At 43.7% G+C, this 16,056-nt stretch overlaps 1 protein-coding gene across 1 annotated transcript in view; it reads right to left on the reverse strand.

The window, feature by feature from the left end:
- Positions 1-4,606: 4,606 nt before the first annotated feature.
- The window catches only part of osbpl7 (oxysterol binding protein-like 7), a 101,685-nt gene continuing 90,235 nt past the window's right edge, over positions 4,607-16,056 (reverse strand). Inside the window, 7 exon segments of the mRNA XM_061931628.1 lie at positions 4,607-5,671; positions 5,745-5,867; positions 14,384-14,510; positions 14,592-14,742; positions 14,814-14,958; positions 15,028-15,106; positions 15,180-15,243. Of these exon segments, the coding sequence (XP_061787612.1) occupies positions 5,563-5,671; positions 5,745-5,867; positions 14,384-14,510; positions 14,592-14,742; positions 14,814-14,958; positions 15,028-15,106; positions 15,180-15,243 (798 nt within the window). The 3' untranslated portion in view covers positions 4,607-5,562.

A 16,056-nucleotide genomic window follows, 5' to 3' on the forward strand; every position in this document is an offset into this window, starting at 1 on the left:
ATTATTCCCAAGAATTTAGTTTCATATACTCTATCAATTTCTACTTGATTTAATTTTAGTTTTACTTCACGATTTGTTCTTGCACCACTAAACACCATAAATTTAGTTTTCTTATCATTTAATGATAACTTATTGATATCAAACCATTTTTTTAGCTGAAACAACTCAACCTCTATTACCCTCAACACTTCCTTCAAGTCTTCTCCTGAACAATATACATTTGTATCATCTGCAAACATAATAAATTTCAATTTATTAGATACTGAACAAATATCATTTAAATATAGTATAAATAACTTAGGTCCCAATACCGAGCCTTGTGGAACCCCACAAGTTACTCTTCTTGGCTGTGATTTAGTCTTATTGATTTCCACATATTGAGATCTATTACTTAAATAACTACTTAACCACTCTTGTGAAACACCTCTTATGCCATAGTTTTCCAATTTTTCCTACCGCTTGTCCCTTTTGGGGTCGCGGGGGGGTGCTGGAGCCTATCTCAGCTGCATTCGGGCGGAAGGCGGAGTACACCCTGGACAAGTCGCCACCTCATCGCAGGGCCAACACAGATAGACAACATTCACACTCACATTCACACACTAGGGACCATTTAGTGTTGCCAATCAACCTATCCCCAGGTGCATGTTTTTTTTCAAGTAATGAAAAAAAAAAAATCACACTAAAGGTCTCGGGGACCGAAAAGGGTCCCAGGCTCATTCCATTTTTTTTAAATAAGTCATAATTTTTTTCTTCAACACTTAAGTGTCGAGATCAAGCTCAGATATTTCCGTTGGTATTATAATTTTATTGTGATTTTTGTTTGTTGTGTTTGTTTGTTTTATGCCGTTTTTAGGCAAAGAAAAAAAAATTGTTTTAGTATGGCAAACACAAAAAATTGCAATATTTTCCCCAAAAATATTTCAAAGTGGAATATTTGATGTGAAGTAATTGGAGCCGTGAATAAGTGGATAATTTATAACGACATTGATTTTAATTAAGATTTTTAGAGGTGGGGTGCTCTGTGAGCTGGGCGGCAGCCGAAGGCAGGGCCTTTGGCGGTCTGATCCTGGGCTACATAAGCTAGCTCTCGGGATGTGGAACGTCAACTCGCTGGCGGGTAAGGAGCCTGACCTGGTGCGTGAGGTAGAGAAGTTCCGGCTGGATCTAGCCAGACTCACCTTGATGCACATAAGCGCTCTGGAACCAGTTCTCTTGAGAGGGGCTGTACTTTCTTCCACTCTGGCATTGTATGCAGTGAGAGGCAACAGGCGGGGGTGGCAATACTTGTTGCCTCCCGGCTCAAAGCCTGTACGTTGGAGTTTAACCCGGTGGACGAGAGGGTAGCTTCCCTCCGCCTTCGGGTGGGGCGACGGGTCCTGACCGTTGTTTCTGCTTACGCACCAAACAGCAGTTCAGAGTACCCGCCTTTTTTGGAGTCCCTAGAGACTCCCTCAGGTGATTCCCTTGTTCTGCTGGGTGACTTCAATGCTCAACATTGGCAATGACAGTGAGACCCGGAGAGGCGTGATTTGGAGAAACGGCTTCCCAGATCTGAACCCGAGTGGTGTTTTGTTATTGGACTTCTGTGCTCGTCACAGATTGTCCATAACGGACGCATGTTCAAACATAAGGGTGTCCATATATGCAATTGGCACCAGGACACCCTAGGCCGCAGTGTAGTGATCGACTTTGTGGTTGTGTCATTGGATTTGCGGTCTCACGTTTTGGACACTCAGGTGAAGAGAGAGGCGGAGCTTTCCATGGTGGTGAGTTGGCTCCGATGGTGGGGGAGGATGCCGGACAGACTTGGCAGGCCCAAACGCACTGTGAGGGTCTGCTGGGAACATCTGGCAGAGTCTCCCGTCAGAGAGCGTTTCAAGTCCCGCCTCCTGAAGAACTTTGAATATGTCACAAGGGAGGCGCTGGACTTTGAGTCTGAGTGGACTATGTTCCGTATCTCTATTGTCGAGGCGGCCAATCGGAACTGTGGCCGCAAGGTGATTGGTGCCTGTCGTGGCGGTAATTCCAGAACCACCCTGATGGTGAGGGATGCCGTCAAACCGAAGAAAAAGTCCTATCGGGTCCTTTTGGCTTGTAGCACAGGCTAATCGGTGTCCAGATTCAACGGACGTAGGGGCAAAAACTCGGACATGGGAGAAGTTCGGGGAAGCCATATAAAACGACTTCCAGACGGTTTTGAAGTGATTGTGGACCACCATCCACCCCCTCAGGAAGGGGAAGCAGTGCACTGTCAACACCATTATGGTGAGGATGGTGTGCTGCTGACCTCAACTCAGAATATTGTGAATCGGTGGAGAAAATATTTCGAAGACCTCCTCAAGCCTTCTTCCTATGAGGAAACAGTGCCTAGGGAATCTGTGGGGGACTCTCCTATTTTTGGGGCTAAGGTTGCCGAGGTAGCTCAAAAGCTCCTCTGTGTTAAGGCCCCGGGGGTGGATGAGATCCAGCCGGAGTTCCTCAAGGCTCTGGATGCTGTGGGGCTGTTCTGGTTGACAAGACTCTGCAGCATTACGTGGACATCGGGGGCGGTGCCTCCTCATTGGCAGAATGGGATGGTAGTCCCTCCCTTTAAGAAGGGTAACCGGAGGGTGTGTTCCAATTATCGTGGGATAACACTCCTCAGCTTTCCCTGTAAGGTCTTTTCAGGTGTACTGGAAAGGGGGCTACACCGGATAGTCAAACCTCGGATTCAGGAGGAGCAGTGTGGTTTTCATCCTGGTTGTGGAAATGTGGAACTCTATACTCTCGGCAGGGTCCTCGAGGGTGCATGGGAGTTTGCCCAACCAGTCTACATGTGCTTTGTGGACTTGGAGAAGGCATTCGACCGTGTGTCTTCGGGAAGTCCTGTGAAGAGTACTCAGAGAGTATGGGGTATTGGACTGCCTGATTGTGGCAGTCCGCTCTCTGTACGATCGGCGCCAGAGCTTGGTCTGCACTGCCGGCAGTAAGTCGGACCCGTTTCCAATTAGGGTTGGACTCTGCCAGGGCTGTTCCTTGCAAAGATTCTGTTTACAACTTTTATGAACAGAATTTCTAGGCACAGTCAGGGCGTTGAGATGATCCGTTTTGAGGGTTGAGGATAGGTCTCTGCTTTTTGCAGATATTGTGGTCTTGCTGGCTTCATCTGGCCAGCATCTTCAGCTCTCACTGTATCGGTTCGCAGGAGAGTGTGAAGCGACGAAGACGACAATCAGCACCTCCAAGTCTGAGTCTATGGTTCTCGCCCGGAAAAGGGTGGAGTACCATCTTTGGGTTGGGGGCAATAGTGGAGTCTTGTTCACAAGAGAGGAAAGAGTGGATCGTGAGATCGACAGGCGGACCGGTGCAGCGTCTGCAGCAATGCGGACCCTGTATCGGTCCGTCGTGTTGAAGGAGTTGAGCCGGAAGGCAAAGCTCTCAATATACTGGTCGATCTACGTTCCCATCCTCACCTATAGTCATGAGTTTTGGGTTATTACCGAACGGACAAGATCAAGGGTACAAGCGGCCCGAAATGAGTTTCCTCCGTCGAGTGGCAGGGCTCTCCCTTAAAGATAGGGTGAGAAGCTCTGCCATTCGGGAGGAGCTTAGAGTAAACCCGCTGCTCCTCCTCATCCAGAGGAGCCAGATGAGTTACTTCAGGCATCGGGTCAGAACTACCCCGGACGCCTCCCTGGGGAGGTGTTGAGGGAACAGCCAGCCGGTAGAAGACCACGGGGAAGACCTAGGACACGTTGGGGGGGACTATGTATCCCAGCTGGCCTGGCAACGCCTCGGGATCCACTGGGAGGAGCTAGACGAAGTGGCTGGGGACAGGGAAGTCTGGGCTTCTCTGCTTAGGCTGCTGCCCCCGCGACCCGACCTCAGATAAGTGGAAGAAGATGGATATTTTTTTGAGCAATGACAGTTTAAAAAAAAACACACAACACAGAAGTGTTAAAAATAAATATTTCTTCTTTTTTTTTTTTTTAATACTTTTAAGACTCTAAATTAACTTTAGATCTGTCTGTTGATTATAGGTGTTTGTTTTAATGATTTTTTTGTTTGTTTTATGCCCTTTTTTCAAAGAAAACAAAAAACAAAAGAATGCAATATTTTCTCCCGAAATTTTACAAAGACAAATATTTAGCCTATAATAATTCAAAAGGGAGGAGATCTTGCCCCAAGTGGAGGAGTTCAAGTACCTCGGAGTCTTGTTCACGAGTGAGGGAAGAGTGGATCGTGAGATCGACAGGCGGATCGGTGCGGCGTCTTCAGTAATGCGGACGCTGTATCGATCCGTTGTGGTGAAGAAGGAGCTGAGCCGGAAGGCAAAGCTCTCAATTTACCGGTCGATCTACGTTCCCATCCTCACCTATGGTCATGAGCTTTGGGTTATGACCGAAAGGACAAGATCACGGGTACAAGCGGCCGAAATGAGTTTCCTCCGCCGGGTGGCGGGGCTCTCCCTTAGAGATAGGGTGAGAAGCTCTGTCATCCGGGGGGAGCTCAAAGTAAAGCCGCTGCTCCTCCGCATCGAGAGGAGCCAGATGAGGTGGTTCGGGCATCTGGTCAGGATGCCACCCGAGCGCCTCCCTAAGGAGGTGTTTAGGGCATGTCCGACCGGTAGGAGGCCACGAGGAAGACCCAGGACACGTTGGGAAGACTATGTCTCCCGGCTGGCCTGGGAACGCCTCGGGATCCCCCGGGAGGAGCTGGACGAAGTGGCTGGGGAGAGGGAAGTCTGGGCTTCCCTGCTTAGGCTGCTGCCCCCGCGACCCGACCTCGGATAAGCGGAAGAAGATGGATGGATGGATGGATAATTCAAAACAACATTGATTTTGATTCATTATTATTTTTTGAGCAATGACCAAAAAAAAAAAAAAAGTCAACATTGCCAATTTTTTCTTGTTACATTTACCTGTTTGCTCTTGTATTCCACTCTTTTATATTATTTTATGAATGTGCCGCGTGCCGTTAAAAAGAATTTGCTGCAGGCAACGCTTCGGATACCCCTGGGGTAACGCAGGAAGACAATCGGAGAGGTATAATGGTCACGTGCTGTTATTTGACACCCAACATATGCAGCATCCCGAATAAAAGCAGGAATAAATCGATCAAATGAACGATAAATGCACTTATTTTCAACAAGGACAGGAGGAGCATGTACAGAACATCAAATGTTAACCGAGCAATAATCCTCTCATCAATTTTCGATTTATGAAATGAGATTTTTTGGAAAGGAAAAGTGTTATTTATTGAAGGTGGCGCCAGTGAGTATTGTTGTTGTTTTTCTATTCCAATAAAGATCTGTTTGTCACAAATGTGGTTTCAAACCAAACGTGAGTGATTGAATGTTTTAATAGAGAAGATACATTTATAACAATTATGTGTTGTTGAAAAAAGCTGATGGTGCCCATGAGCCAGTCACGGATCGGAACCATCCTCGCTCTCCACGTCACAAAAGTCAAGGCAGCGTTTGCTGTTTTAGCTCCTCAGTGGCGTGCGGAGGTCCTCACAACCAAACCAGGTGTGTGTGTGTGTGTGTGTGTGTGTGTGTGTGTGTGTGTGTGTGTGTGTGTGTCACCATAAAGTTATACTGGCCATGTTGGCAAAGCCCGGGTCCTTTCGGAGCTTCCAGTACGTTCCCTTTGTCAACCACACGTCACGGCTGCAACAATCTTTGGCTTTTCTGAACACAAATTGTTTTGATGAAGACGATGACAAGTAATAATGAGTGCGTTTGCTTGGAGGGGCGGCCTTACTTGAAGAAAGCGGGAACATGCTCCTCCCCTTTTTTGCCGAGCTCTTTCCTCATCTCCCGCTGGCGCTCCTCGATCTCGTCTTTCTTTCTGTCCGTCTCGTCCACTTGTCCTTCCTCCAGCAATCTGCCGACAGCAAGCGCATTATTACCTCCTCAAGCAGCTTTTATTCTGCACCACTTTGTTTGTCAGTGGGCCACTTCTTGTTTGAGTTTGTAACTTCCTGTTTGGTTTGGAACTTCTTACTGGTGATATCCTGTTGGTCTTACTTTGCAACTTCCTGTTTGTGTTTGTAACTTCCTGTTTTTTCGTTTCTAACCTCCTGTATGTTTTCATTGCAGTTTTTGTCTGCAACTTCCTGTTTGTGTTTGTAACTTCCTGTTTTTCGTTTCTATCTTCCTGTTTTATTTTGTAGCTTCCTGTGTGTTTTGACTGTAACTATTTGTGTTTTCTTTTAACTTCCTGTTTGATGTTATTTCTCACGTCCTCTAAGTGCTTTTGTGTTTGTAACTTCCTGTTTGTGATTGTAACTTCCTGTTTGTTTGTACCTTCCTGTTTGATTTTATCTCTGACATCATGTAAGCGGTTTTGCTTGTAGTTTTCTGCAAGTGTTGGTGGGCAATTTTCTTTTATTGTTGACAACTTCTTACTGGTGATATCCTGTTGGTCTTACTTTGCAACTTCCTGTTTGTGTTTGTAACTTCCTGTTTTTTCGTTTCTAACCTCCTGTATGTTTTCATTGCAGTTTTTGTCTGCAACTTCCTGTTTGTGTTTGTAACTTCCTGTCTTATTTTGTAACTTCCTGTTTTTCGTTTCTATCTTCCTGTTTTATTTTGTAGCTTCCTGTGTGTTTTGACTGTAACTATTTGTGTTTTCTTTTAACTTCCTGTTTGATGTTATTTCTCACGTCCTCTAAGTGCTTTTGTGTTTGTAACTTCCTGTTTGTGATTGTAACTTCCTGTTTGTTTGTACCTTCCTGTTTGATTTTATCTCTGACATCATGTAAGCGGTTTTGCTTGTAGTTTTCTGCAAGTGTTGGTGGGCAATTTTCTTTTATTGTTGACAACTTCTTACTGGTGATATCCTGTTGGTCTTACTTTGCAACTTCCTGTTTGTGTTTGTAACTTCCTGTTTTTTCGTTTCTAACCTCCTGTATGTTTTCATTGCAGTTTTTGTCTGCAACTTCCTGTTTGTGTTTGTAACTTCCTGTCTTATTTTGTAACTTCCTGTTTTTCGTTTCTATCTTCCTGTTTTATTTTGTAGCTTCCTGTGTGTTTTGACTGTAACTATTTGTGTTTTCTTTTAACTTCCTGTTTGATGTTATTTCTCACGTCCTCTAAGTGCTTTTGTGTTTGTAACTTCCTGTTTGTGATTGTAACTTCCTGTTTGATTTTATCTCTGACATCATGTAAGCGGTTTTGCTTGTAGTTTTCTGCAAGTGTTGGTGGGCAATTTTCTTTTATTGTTGACAACTTCCTGTTTGTTTCTGTAGCTTTCCTTTTGGTTCGGAACTTATCTGTAACGTCCTGTTTGTGTTACCTTGCTACTTCATGTTTGTGATTGTAACTTCCTGTTTGATTTGTAATTTCTTATTTGTTGTTGTTTGTGACTTCCTGTTGGAATTGTAATTTGTTATTTGTTGTTGTTTCTGACTTTTTGTTTGGTTTGGAATGTTTTATGTTTTTGTTGATTCAGATTTTCTTTTTTTTTTTTTCTTGAAATATCCTATTTGTTTTTGTTTCGGACTTGCTGTATGTGCTTTTGCTTTCAGTTTTCTGTTTGTGTTTACTTTATACTTTCTGTTTGTGTTTGTGGGCGACATTAATTCAATGATGGCAACTTCCTCCCTTAGTTTTTTTTCCTACCTTCCTTTTTGAAATGGCTTTCTTTTGGTGTTTGTTGTTTTCTAATTTCCTGTTTGTTTTTGTATGGTTTTGTTTGTCTGCAACTTCTTGTTTTATTGTGTAAGTTATTGTTATTTTATTTCTAACTTCCTGTGTTTTTGTTGTAGTTGTATGTGTCGTTGTTTTATAATTCCTGTTGCATTGTAACTTCCTGCTTGTGTTTGTAACTTCTTGCTTGAATTTGCAATTCATTCTTTGTTGTTGTTTGTGACTTCCTGTTTGATTTAGAACTTTTTATGTTTCTGTTGTTTGAAATTTGTATTTGTCACCAACTTCCAGTTTTTGTTTGAAATTTCCCAATAGTTTCTGTATGTGCTTTTGCCTGTAGTTTTCTGTTTGTGTTTATTTTACACTTCTTGCTTGTCTTTTTGGGCAACTGTCTTTCAATGTTGGCCACTTCTTGCCTTGTTTATCAATCTTTGTGTGTTTTTGATGTTATTTTTTTTTTCTTTTTGTGTTTGTTGCTTTGTAACTTCCTCTTTTTGTTTGTCTGCAACTTCCTGTTTTCATTTGTAACTTCATTTTTTTTGTTTCTAACTTTGTGTGTTTTTGTTTTAGATTGGTGTTTGTTTCACAGTTCTTGTTGCTTAGCAACATCCTGTTAGTGTTTGTCTGCAACTTTGTAACTTCCTGCTTGTGTTAGTGACTTCTTGCTGGTGTTAGCGAATTCCTGCTTGTGTTAGTGACGTCCTGCTTGTGTTAGCGACTTCTTGCTTGTGTTTGTAACTTCCTGCTTGTGTTAGTAACTTATTGCTTGTGTAGCTACTTCCTGTGTTTGTTAGCAACTTCCTGCTTGAGTTAGTAACTTCCTGTTTGTGTTCGTAACTTCTTGCTTGTGTCAGAAACTTCCTGCTTGTGTTAGTAACTTCCTGCTTGTGTTAGTAACTTCCTGCTTGTGTTAGCAACTTCCTGCTTGTTTTAGTAACTTCCTGTATGTGTTAGCAAATTCCTGCTTGTGTTAATAACTTCCTGCTTGTGTTAATAACTTCCTGCTTGTATTAATAACTTCCTGCTTGTATTAATAACTTCCTGCTTGTGTTAAAAACTTCCTGCTTGTGTAAGCGACTTCCTGCTTGTGTTTGTAACTTCCTGGTTGTGTTAGTAACTTCCTGTTTGTGTTAGCAACTTCTTGCTTGTGTTAGCAACTTCCAGCTTGTGATAGCAACTTCCGGCTTATGTTAGTAACTTCCGGCTTGTTTGAGTAACTTCCTGCTTGTGTTTGTAACTTCCTGCTTGTGTTAGTAACTTATTGCTTGTGTTAGCAACTTCCTGTGTGTGTTAACAACTTCCTGTGTTTGATAGCAACTTCCTGCTTGTGTTAGTAACTTCCTGTTTGTATTTTTAACTTCTTGCTTGTGTTAGTAACTTCCTGTTTGTGTTAGTAACTTCGTGCTTGTGTTGGCAACGTCCTGCTTGCGTTGGCGACTTTCTGCTTGTGTTAGCAACTTCCTGCTTGTGTTAGTGACTTCCTGTGTGTTAGCAACTTTCTGCTTGTGTTAGCAACTTCCTGCGTGTGTTAGCAACTTCCTGCGTGTGTTTGCGACTTCCTGCGTGTGTTTGCGACTTTCTGCTTGTGTTAGCAACTTCCTGCTTGTGTTAGTGACTTCCTGCTTGTGTTAGTGACTTCCTGTGTGTTAGCAACTTTCTGCTTGTGTTTGTAACTTCCTGCTAGTGTTTGTAACTTCCTGCTTTTGTTAGTAACTTTCTGCTAGTGTTAGCAACTTTCTGCTAGTGTTAGCAACTTCCTGCGTATGTTAGCGACTTCCTGCGTGTGTTAGCGACTTCCTGCTTGTGTTAGCGACTTCCTGCTTGTGTTAGCGACTTCCTGCTTGTGTTAGCAACTTCCTGCTAGTGTTAGCAACTTCCTGCTAGTGTTAGTGACTTCCTGTGTGTTAGCAACTTCCTGCTAGTGTTAGTGACTTCCTGTGTGTTAGCAACTTCCTGTGTGTTAGCAACTTCCTGCTTGTGTTTGTAACTTCCTGCTTTTGTTAGTAACTTTCTGCGTGTGTTAGCAACTTCCTGCTAGTGTTAGTAACCTCCTGCTTGTGTTAGTAACTTCCTGTTGCTGTTAGTAACGTCTTGCTTATGTTAGTAACTTCCGGCTTGTGTTAGCAACTTCCTGCTTGTGATAGCGACTTACTGCTCATGTTAGCAACTTCCTCCGTGTGTTAGCGACTTCCTGCTTGTGTTAGCGACTTTCTGCTTGTGTTAGTGACTTCCTGCTTGTGTTAGTGACTTCCTGTGTTTGTAACTTCCTGCTAGTGTTTGTAACTTCCTGCTTGTGTTAGTAACTTTCTGCGTGTGTTAGCAACTTTCTGCTAGTGTTAGCAACTTCCTGCGTATGTTAGCAACTTCCTGCGTGTGTTAGCAACTTCCTGCGTGTGTTAGCGACTTCCTGCGTGTGTTAGCAACTTCCTGCGTGTGTTAGCGACTTCCTGCTTGTGTTAGCGACTTCCTGCTTGTGTTAGCGACTTCCTGCTTGTGTTAGCGACTTCTTGCTTGTGTTAGCGACTTCCTGCTTGTGTTAGCAACTTCCTGCTTGTGTTAGTGACTTCCTGCTTGTGTTAGTGACTTCCTGTGTGTTAGCAACTTTCTGCTTGTGTTTGTAACTTCCTGCTAGTGTTTGTAACTTCCTGCTTTTGTTAGTAACTTTCTGCTAGTGTTAGCAACTTTCTGCTAGTGTTAGCAACTTCCTGCGTATGCTAGCGACTTCCTGCGTGTGTTAGCGACTTCCTGCTTGTGTTAGCGACTTCCTGCTTGTGTTAGCGACTTCCTGCTTGTGTTAGCGACTTCCTGCTTGTGTTAGCGACTTCCTGCTTGTGTTAGCGACTTCCTGCTAGTGTTAGCAACTTCCTGTGTGTTAGCAACTTCCTGTGTGTTAGCAACTTCCTGTGTGTTAGCAACTTCCTGTGTGTTAGCAACTTCCTGTGTGTTAGCAACTTCCTGCTTGTGTTTGTAACTTCCTGCTTTTGTTAGTAACTTTCTGCGTGTGTTAGCAACTTCCTGCTAGTGTTAGTAACCTCCTGCTTGTGTTAGTAACTTCCTGTTGCTGTTAGTAACGTCTTGCTTATGTTAGTAACTTCCGGCTTGTGTTAGCAACTTCCTGCTTGTGATAGCGACTTACTGCTCATGTTAGCAACATCCTCCGTGTGTTAGCGGCTTCCTGCTTGTGTTAGCGACTTTCTGCTTGTGTTAGTGACTTCCTGCTTGTGTTAGTGACTTCCTGTGTTTGTAACTTCCTGCTAGTGTTTGTAACTTCCTGCTTGTGTTAGTAACTTTCTGCGTGTGTTAGCAACTTTCTGCTAGTGTTAGCAACTTCCTGCGTATGTTAGCGACTTCCTGCGTGTGTTAGCGACTTCCTGCTAGTGTTAGTGACTTCCTGTGTGTTAGCAACTTCCTGCTTGTGTTAGCAACTTCCTGCTTGTGTTTGTAACTTCCTGCTTTTGTTAGTAACTTTCTGCGTGTGTTAGCAACTTCCTGCTAGTGTTAGTAACCTCCTGCTTGTGTTAGTAACTTCCTGTTGCTGTTAGTAACGTCTTGCTTATGTTAGTAACTTCCGGCTTGTGTTAGCAACTTCCTGCTTGTGATAGCGACTTACTGCTCATGTTAGCAACTTCCTCCGTGTGTTAGCGACTTCCTGCTTGTGTTAGCGACTTTCTGCTTGTGTTAGTGACTTCCTGCTTGTGTTAGTGACTTCCTGTGTTAGCGACTTCCTGCTTGTGTTAGTAACTTTCTGCGTGTGTTAGCAACTTTCTGCTAGTGTTAGCAACTTCCTGCATATGTTAGCAACTTCCTGCGTGTGTTAGCAACTTCCTGCGTGTGTTAGCAACTTCCTGCGTGTGTTAGCAACTTCCTGCGTGTGTTAGCAACTTCCTGCGTGTGTTAGCGACTTCCTGCTTGTGTTAGCGACTTCCTGCGTGTGTTTGCGACTTCCTGCGTGTGTTTGCGACTTTCTGCTTGTGTTAGCAACTTCCTGCTTGTGTTAGCAACTTCCTGCTTGTGTTAGTGACTTCCTGTGTGTTAGCAACTTTCTGCTTGTGTTTGTAACTTCCTGCTAGTGTTTGTAACTTTCTGCTTTTGTTAGCAACTTTCTGCTAGTGTTAGCAACTTCCTGCTTATGTTAGCGACTTCCTGCGTGTGTTAGCGACTTCCTGCTTGTGTTAGCGACTTCCTGCTTGTGTTAGCGACTTCCTGCTTGTGTTAGCGACTTCCTGCTTGTGTTAGCAACTTCCTGCTAGTGTTAGCGACTTCCTGCTAGTGTTAGTGACTTCCTGCTAGTGTTAGTGACTTCCTGTGTGTTAGCAACTTCCTGCTTGTGTTTGTAACTTCCTGCTAGTGTTTGTAACTTCCTGCTTTTGTTAGTAACTTTCTGCGTGTGTTAGCAACTTCCTGCTAGTGTTAGTAACTTCCTGTTGCTGTTAGTAACGTCTTGCTTATGTTAGTAACTTCCGGCTTGTGTTAGCAACTTCCTGCTTGTGATAGCGACTTACTGCTCATGTTAGCAACTTCCTCCGTGTGTTAGCGACTTCCTGCTTGTGTTAGCGACTTTCTGCTTGTGTTAGTGACTTCCTGCTTGTGTTAGTGACTTCCTGTGTTTGTAACTTCCTGCTAGTGTTTGTAACTTCCTGCTTGTGTTAGTAACTTTCTGCGTGTGTTAGCAACTTTCTGCTAGTGTTAGCAACTTCCTGCGTATGTTAGCGACTTCCTGCGTGTGTTAGCAACTTCCTGCGTGTGTTAGCGACTTCCTGCTTGTGTTAGCGACTTCCTGCTTGTGTTAGCGACTTCCTGCTTGTGTTAGCGACTTCTTGCTTGTGTTAGCGACTTCCTGCTTGTGTTAGCAACTTCCTGCTAGTGTTAGTGACTTCCTGTGTGTTAGCAACTTCCTGCTTGTGTTTGTAACTTCCTGCTTGTGTTTGTAACTTCCTGCTTTTGTTAGTAACTTTCTGTGTGTGTTAGCAACTTCCTGCTAGTGTTAGTAACCTCCTGCTTGTGTTAGCAACTTCCTGCTAGTGTTAGTGACTTCCTGTGTGTTAGCAACTTCCGGCTTGTGTTTGTAACTTCCTGCTTGTGTTTGTAACTTCCTGCTTTTGTTAGTAACTTTCTGCGTGTGTTAGCAACTTCCTGCTAGTGTTAGTAACCTCCTGCTTGTGTTAGTAACTTCCTGTTGCTGTTAGTAACGTCTTGCTTATGTTAGTAACTTCCGGCTTGTGTTAGCAACTTCCTGCTTGTGATAGCGACTTACTGCTCATGTTAGCAACTTCCTCCGTGTGTTAGCGACTTCCTGCTTGTGTTAGCGACTTTCTGCTTGTGTTAGTGACTTCCTGCTTGTGTTAGTGACTTCCTGTGTTTGTAACTTCCTGCTAGTGTTTGTAACTTCCTGCTTGTGTTAGTAACTTTCTGCGTGTGTTAGCAACTTTCTGCTAGTGTTAGCAACTTCCTGCGTATGTTAGCAACTTCCTGCGTGTGTTAGCGACTTCCTGCGTGTGTTAGCGACTTCCTGCGTGTGTTAGCGACTTCCTGCGTGTGTTAGCGACTTCCTGCTTGTGTTAGCGACTTCCTGCTTGTGTTAGCGACTTCCTGCTTGTGTTAGCGACTTCTTGCTTGTGTTAGCGACTTCCTGCTTGTGTTAGCAACTTCCTGCTAGTGTTAGTGACTTCCTGTGTGTTAGCAACTTCCTGCTTGTGTTTGTAACTTCCTGCTAGTGTTTGTAACTTCCTGCTTTTGTTAGTAACTTTCTGCGTGTGTTAGCAACTTCCTGCTAGTGTTAGTAACCTCCTGCTTGTGCTAGTAACTTCCTGTTGCTGTTAGTAACGTCTTGCTTATGTTAGTAACTTCCGGCTTGTGTTAGCAACTTCCTGCTCGTGATAGCGACTTCCTGCTCATGTTAGCAACTTCCTCCGTGTGTTAGCGACTTCCTGCTTGTGTTAGCGACTTCCTGCTTGTGTTAGCGACTTCCTGCTCATGTTAGCATTTTCCTGCGTGTGTTAGTAACATCCTGCGTGTGTGAGCAACTTTATGCTTGTGTTAGCAACTTCCTGCCTGTGTTAGAGACTTTCTGCTTGTTTTAGTAACTTCCTGTTTGTTTTAGTAACTTCCTGTGTGTGTTAGCAACTTCCTGCTTGTGTTAGAGACTTCCTGCTTGTGTTAGAGACGTCCTGCTTGTGTTAGTGACTTCCTGCTTGTGTTAGTGACTTCCTGCTTGTGTTAGCGGCCTTCTGCTTGTGTTAGCGGCCTTCTGCTTGTGTTAGTGACTACCTGCTTGTGTTAGTAACTTCTTGTCTGTGTTAGCAACTTCCTGCGTGTGTTACTGCGTGTGTTACTAACTTCCTGCTTGTGTTAGAGACTTCCTGCTTGTGTTAGTGAATTCTTGCCTGTGTTAGCAACTTCCTGTGTGTGTTAGCGACTTCTTGCTTGTGTTAGCGACTTCCTGCTTGTGTTAGCAACTTCCTGCTAGTGTTAGTGACTTCCTGTGTGTTAGCAACTTCCTGCTTGTGTTTGTAACTTCTTGCTTGTGTTAGCAACTTCCTGCTTGTGTTTATAACTTCCTGCTTGTGTTAATAATGTCCTGCTTGTGTTAGTAACTTCCGGCCTGTGGTTGGAGACTTCCTACTTGTGTTAGTAACTTTTTGCTTGTGTTAATAACTTCCTGTGTGTTAGTAACTTCCTGCTTGTGTTAGCAACTTGCTGCTTGTGTTAGTAACTTGCTGCTTGTGTTTGTAACTTCTTCTGTGTGGTCACCGTTGGTCGGGCCGCAGCCTGGTGTCTGTAGGGGGCAGCAGAGGCCTGAGGTCTGGCGTGAGCTCGTTGAGTTCCATGGCAAAGGCGGAGAAGCCGTAGTAGAGCAGGTGGTCTTTGGGCTGTGGGTCTGCCGGGCATCAGAAGAGGAAGTGGAAGGTGAGGAAGGGAACAAAGGATATAGAAAAATAAAGTTCCAGAAAAGACGTACTTGGCTTCCAGACGCACTTGGGCGTGGGCAGTGTGTCACAGAAGATGCCTTCATGCCACAGACCTCCAAAGCGGTGAACGACACTGCCGCTCTGGTCCAGCACCGTGCCCTGGACCTCGTTCTTGTTGGCCTCGGAACCCCAGTAGCGAGACTACCAGACCAAAACCAACATGTGGGACCGTGACAACAAGGGAAGAACCAGGTCCTTATCGAAGGACTCACCTTCACGAAGGTGATCTTGCAGGTGCACGCGTTGCTCTTCAGGTTGCGAATGGTGACTTCGCCGTAATGTTCCAGGTAGCGCTGCTGACTCAGCACGTTGTGTATGCAGGTCACCACTTTGTTCCACTCGTAGTGGTCTCCGTACCTGGACGTGACACCAACAACACCTCAGGGGACATTCTCCTGGAGCGTCGCGTCATCCCGCCGACGTTACCTGGACAGCGTGACGTTCACCATTCCGGTCGGCACGATCTCCAGCGACTTGCCCCAGAACTTGTTCTTCCACCTCTGGTCTGTTGGCACACCAAGAAGAAAAAGGGTTCAAGCTCAAGTCCAGGTTCTGCCTCTGAGGTCCTGAAGTGTCACCTTGCCAGAAGGAGAAGTTGTCTGAGTCTGCATGGCAGGCTGAGATGGGAGGATGGTGACACACCTGAGGCCACAAAGAAGCAGGAGATCACGACAAGGTTCTAGGAAGGTTTGTACTCACAGACAACACTTAATACCTTCAGTACATCACTACTGGGATGGAACAGTGTTAATATGATCCACTTCAACAAACTGTTCGAAGTGTTTACAAAGTACGAGAAAGAGGAATACTGATAAAAAAATATTCAACCTTATTGATGAAAGACATCATTTATCACAGGGGTGTCCTAACTTTTTCTACTGGAAAATGAAAGAATTCGGGGGTAATTTTGAAATGTTTCATTTTCAATACACTATATTTATTTTTTTAATCTCAAGGGCTCCTCTCAAGGTTGGTGCCAGGGACCCCGGAAGGGTCTCAGTCATAAAACAAAAACAAAAAACAAGTCATATATGTATGTATTTATATATATACAGTGTATATATATATATATATATATTTTTTTTTTTTATTATTATTTTTTCATTCAATGCTTAACTCTCTCGATCAACTTCAGGTAATTCTGTTAATATAGAGTTTTTTTGTTTTTTTAATGTGTTATGCTTTATTTGTCAAAACTTTCCTTTTCATTGCAAAAACACAAAATACGCAGTATTTTAAAAGTGGAATATTTGATGTGAAATAACTGTGAACTTAGATAGGTCAGTAATCTACAATAACATTGATTTTAATGTATTAATATTTTTGAGCGATGATAGTTTTAAAACAAAAAAGTCCCACTAAAACTTTGGGAGATTCAAAAGGGTCCCACTCATAAAAGTGTTAAAAAAATTTAAAAAAAATTAATAAATAAAAAAAAAAAAAAAAAAAAAAAAT

Source organism: Nerophis lumbriciformis, linkage group LG39 (genome assembly GCF_033978685.3).
Source record: "Nerophis lumbriciformis linkage group LG39, RoL_Nlum_v2.1, whole genome shotgun sequence".
NCBI classification, from domain to species: domain Eukaryota; kingdom Metazoa; phylum Chordata; class Actinopteri; order Syngnathiformes; family Syngnathidae; genus Nerophis; species Nerophis lumbriciformis.